This window comes from Penaeus chinensis, chromosome 13 (assembly GCF_019202785.1).
Source record: "Penaeus chinensis breed Huanghai No. 1 chromosome 13, ASM1920278v2, whole genome shotgun sequence".
In the NCBI taxonomy this organism is placed as follows: domain Eukaryota; kingdom Metazoa; phylum Arthropoda; class Malacostraca; order Decapoda; family Penaeidae; genus Penaeus; species Penaeus chinensis.
This window is the reverse complement of record NC_061831.1, coordinates 22534941-22539940: the sequence shown is the minus strand read 5'-3', so window position 1 is coordinate 22539940 and position 5000 is coordinate 22534941. Positions and strand designations below refer to the sequence as shown.

The window sequence follows — 5000 nt, the reverse complement described above, 5'->3', positions numbered from 1 at the left end:
AATACAGAAATATAGAAAAGAGATCAACACTTGAAACATGAAGAAACGCAAAGATGGAGAGAGAGAGAGAGAGAGAGAGAGAGAGAGAGAGAGAGAGAGAGAGAGAGAGAGAGAGAGAGAGAGAGAGAGAGAGAGAGAGAAAAGAGAGATAGAAAGTAAGAAAGAAAGAGAGAAGAAAGAAAGAGAGAAAGAAAGAGAGACGACAGAGAGAGAGAGAGAGAGAGAGAGAGAAAGAGAGACGACTGATAGAGAGAAAGAGACGCGACAGAGAGAGAGAAAGAGAAAGAAACAAACAAGCAAACAAATCGCCGATCGAACAACTTCTCGAAGGTCGCAGCGCTTTTTTTTTTTTTTTTTTTTTTTTTGCTGTTGTTTTCTTTTTATCTCTCCTTTTATAATCCAGTCTTAAGAAAAGAAGAATTCATAGAAAAAAAAGGTTATCGCCGCCCCTGTATCGCGTCTTTTTTTATATACATATACTTCTTTCCCTTCCTCCTCTTCCCTTATCAATTACAAGGAAGAACACAAACACACTATGCTGTTTTGACGTCGTAAAAAAAATAGATAAAAAAAATCTATTTAGTGGAAGACCGTCTTTTTTTTCTTTCTTCTTTTTTTTTTTTTTTTTTTGTCTTTTCTCGCTAACCTTCTTTTCACTTATCTTCCTCTTTTTAAAAGATTATATTACTTATTTTTCCTTTCACTCTCTACTTCCTTATATAATCTTCATTATTTTTTTCTCTTTTATTTAGCAATTTTTACTGATATATTTTGCTATTGTTTGTTTAGTATTGATATTTTGTCATTACTTGCTATCACTACTGCTTTTATTATTAACGACATTTTTTTATTGTTATTGTGGTATGATTTTTATATCTTTATTATTCTCCTTTCTCCTTCTCTCTCTCTTCTTCTCCTTCGCAGAGTTCATTACTGTCCGGTCAGCTGCCCAGCGAATTGCGTATAAAGAACAAAGTATTATATTTTTGAGTTTCTCCTTTTTCCCCCCTTTGCCCTCAAAACAAAATAAAACAAACAAACGCACAAGTAACAGCTAACACGACACCTCATTACCCTGTTTTTGTTGGAATTTCCTTGCATTTCGCATTTGCTTTCGTTGACCCTCGTCCGTCGGGGAACCTTATCCTTCCAAAGCTCTTGTGTCTTTCTCTTTATTTATCCGTCTATTTGTCTGTCTGTCTGTTTATCTCTGTCTTTCTCTCAGTCTCTCTCTCTCTCTCTCTCTCTCTCTCTCTCTCTCTCTCTCTCTCTCTCTCTCTCTCTCTCTCTCTCTCTCTCTCTCTCTCTCTCTCCTCTCTCTCCTCTCTCTCTCTCTCTCTCTCTCTCTCTCTCTCTCTCTCTCTCTCTCTCTCTCTCTCTCTCTCTCTCTCTCTCTCTCTCTCTCTCTCTCTCTCTGTTTACCGTGCACCCAACCTACCTTAACACCTAAAACCGTTTTTTCTTCATTTGACCTGCGCATGGTCCTTCCCTGGTTGACATTTGACTTGACATGACCCGGATGACCCTTTATGTTTGGTAGAGTTGACCTGGAAGAACATTACAAGGATACAGCACGTCCTCCTGTATCTTGTGTGGGAGTCACTTAGACTGTTGAGTTCTTCACATCAGGTCTCTCAAACATGTTCTATTTACTTTATTCATTATTTACTACCTTTTTTCGTTTTTGAAAGACTTTAAAACAGACAGGTTTCTCCAGGAAACACGAGGTCGACGAACACAGGACTGTTGTTTTTCCTCCATGACCCACGACACGCAACATTGATTTCAGATTCCGTGGCCGAGTATTGCCAAACATCCGACCACGTGCCACACTCCGACAGAGCCCTTGCTGTGACTCTCAGACAGGAAGCCTTCACCGCAGACACAGACTGTGAATGATTTTGAGAAGAAGAAAAAAATATATATGACCAGCTGACCGACACCTTGACCGCCATTTTGAGAAGACATATTTTTTCACTCTCTTTCTTTTCATTTTTTTCTTCCACAAAAAAAAAGGACAGACATGATAATAACATTAATTTACTTTGTTTGCTATAATCCCCTTTTCTCATTGGTTTGTTTTGCCTCCCGGTCTATTCCAGGCCTTTCAAATGTTTCCGTCTATTTGGGGCCAGGTTAGTAAAGTGGGTCTTGCGGTGCGTACTTATGACTAGTAACTCCGGGTGTTGTTACTCGTACCCAAGCCTGCTCTTACTGCAGGTTCTAGTACGTGTATTCTAGAGGCACCGGAGGCTCTCGGTACGCCCTCACTCTTGTACTGACAGCTTCCGGTTCTAGAGGTTGATGAATGATACAATAAGATTGTTGTTGTTTATTTTTTCATTCTACTTTTATTTCCTTATCGTGACATTTGTGTAGAAGGTGTTAGAGAAAGCGAACGAAGGGGAATTGACGTCATGGGGTCACTCTTGCCTCTTAATCTCTTGTCTTATGGATCCATATTTCTGTGTGTAGGATTATATGTATATATATGCAATATGTATATACATATATGGATTATATATGTGTGTGTACATATATACACATATATACATACATGTGTGTGTGTGTATATATATATATATATATATATATATATATATATATATATATATATATGCATATATATGTATATGTATATATATATATATATATATATATATATATATATGTATTTATTTATTTATACTTACATATATATATGCATATATATGTGTGTGTGTGTATATATATGTATATATATATCTATATATATGTATGTGTGTGTATATATTTATATATATGTATGCATGTATGTATGTATTTATGTATACATGTATATGTGTAGGTATACATTCACATATGAGTGTCTGAAAGTACGAATACCCTTCTGTCCAATACAAGCATCATAAAGTACAATGATAGTAAAAGATAAGAAAACCGATGCTCAGAGAGTTTAGACCAGTCACCTTCCTAACAAGCCCTGGACCGTGACCCCCCCACCCCCTCGAGGTCCGGTGCCAGAGTGCCGATCGAGTGCCAACACCCTAACACCTTCTGCCACACCTGTCCTCTGTGTTAGATAATGGCTCGGGACACAGCACTTACTCAAGGTCCTTTAGAGACGAAATGCCTATTGTTCATAGATCAGATTTTCGACCTTGTTGTTTTTTGCCATGTCACTTGCCATTGTAATATGTGTATACATATATATATATATGATGTTCATTATGCATTTGATTTACGCATGCATTTAGTGTTCAAGTTCGGGGTATTCTGAACAACAATTATGAACTTAGCGTTTCTTCAACATTATCATTTTCACTCCATTTTTATTGATACAATTAGCATTAAAATTGATTGTGCTGATCACTCAAGGTGGTTAATGACAACGAGTGAGTTGGTTATTTGATGAATGACAATACACTGTTTTTTATCTTTGTGCTACAGATAAAAAGTAGATGTTTTTTTTTTTTTCATAAACTCCTTTTATATGAATATTGCTTGATTTGCATGAAAATATCACGCGATAAACTATCATTTCCTGCATGATGTTCTTTGCTACTTGTCTGCTAATTAGAATATGAATGTCGCTAATTAGTCATTTAAGTGAAATAAGGCTATTCATCAAGCAAATTCTTCTTGCAGGTGAGGTGAAATTATGCACAGGTTGTTTTGCAAGGTTATTAACCGTTAATTATTATTATTACTGCCGTCATTTTTGTCATTACTGTCATCCCTATCAGTGATTGTCATTATCATTATCATTATCATTATTGGTGTAAGCTCGTGGGCGTTGGTGGGCGTGAACTTCCATGGCAACAGCTGCAACTTCGCTTCGAGATCCTGTCATGATTACGAAAAAAAAGGAAAACAATAATGAATAAATAGAGAGATGCTCAATAGTTTATTTCCGTCTCTCTCTCTTCTTCTTCTCCTCCCCCTCCCTCTCCTTCTCTACCTCTCCTTGTCTCCCTTCCCCTCCAACCCCTCCCTCTCTCCCTACTCCCTCTACCCCTTCTCCCTACCCTTCCTATTCCTCCTCCCTCCCCCCCATCTTTCTCTTATCGCCCAGACACAGTTATCGTACCGCACGCGCGATCGTCGTACCTCCGGCAGCCCAGCACACGCACACCACCCGACCCGAAGAAACTCCGGGGATTCAAATGAAGGTTTTATGAGCGAAGGCCTGCGTCAAATACCCAGCCTCTTTTCCTCTTCCTCCTCTTCCTCCTCTTCCCCCCCCCCCCTTTCCCCTTCCCTTCCCAAGTTTTCAATCATTCTCCCCCTCCTCCTCCTCCCAAGTTTTCAATCATTCTTCCCCCCCCCACATTCTCACCCCCCCCCCTCCGGTCTAAAATGATCGCCCCCCCCCCCCCCCATTCAGGAGGCAAGAGGTAGATTGATCGCGCATTTGATAAGGGCGAGAGGCGTCGGTAATTTTTTTTTTTTTTTTTTTTTTGGTGGGGGGGGGGTTCTGCCTCACTTTCTCCCCCCCCCCTTTCTACCATTCCCTCCTCCCCCCCTCCTCCTCCTCCTCCTCCCACTCGCCCCCTCCATAATTTAGGAGCAAAAGCAGAAATGTTTTTCTTTTTGTCATTAAGGGGAGAAGGTTAATATTTTTTCCTTCATTTTCTCTCTCCTTTTTTTTTTTTTTCGTTTTTTTTTGTTTTTTTTAAGTGATAGAGAAATATATATTTGGAGTGTCATTTCTAGGCTCTTATTTTTTCATTTTACTTCATTTTAATTTTTGTTCTTCTTATTGTTAGTGTTCTCTTTGCTGTTATTACATTTTTAGGGGTAATATTGGTATCATTATTATTATCTTTATCTTTATGAAAATCACCATTTCTCTAGCAGCTATTACTAATATTAACATTAAGTGCACATAAGTAAGCGCTCGTAATTAACTGTACATAAGTAAGTGCACGTAAGTAAGTAAAGGGAACTGCACGAGGCATCCGAGGCAGTGAGGAGGTCGGGCGAGAGGCTGGCGCGGGAGACGAGGCGCGAGATAGAGG

General features: G+C 39.0%; 1 protein-coding gene across 15 annotated transcripts in view; it reads left to right on the top strand.

Annotated features, from left to right (window-relative positions):
- LOC125031373 (zinc finger protein 629-like) overlaps positions 1-5000 on the top strand; it is a 364001-nt gene that overhangs the window by 246698 nt on the left and 112303 nt on the right. For 2 of the 15 annotated variants that reach the window (XM_047622069.1, XM_047622070.1), the window contains exon 3: positions 925-975. The exons of the other annotated variants lie outside the window; for them this stretch is intronic. In XM_047622069.1, the coding sequence (XP_047478025.1) occupies positions 925-975 (51 nt within the window). The remainder of the gene's footprint in view (positions 1-924; positions 976-5000) is intronic. 15 annotated transcript variants of the gene reach the window in all.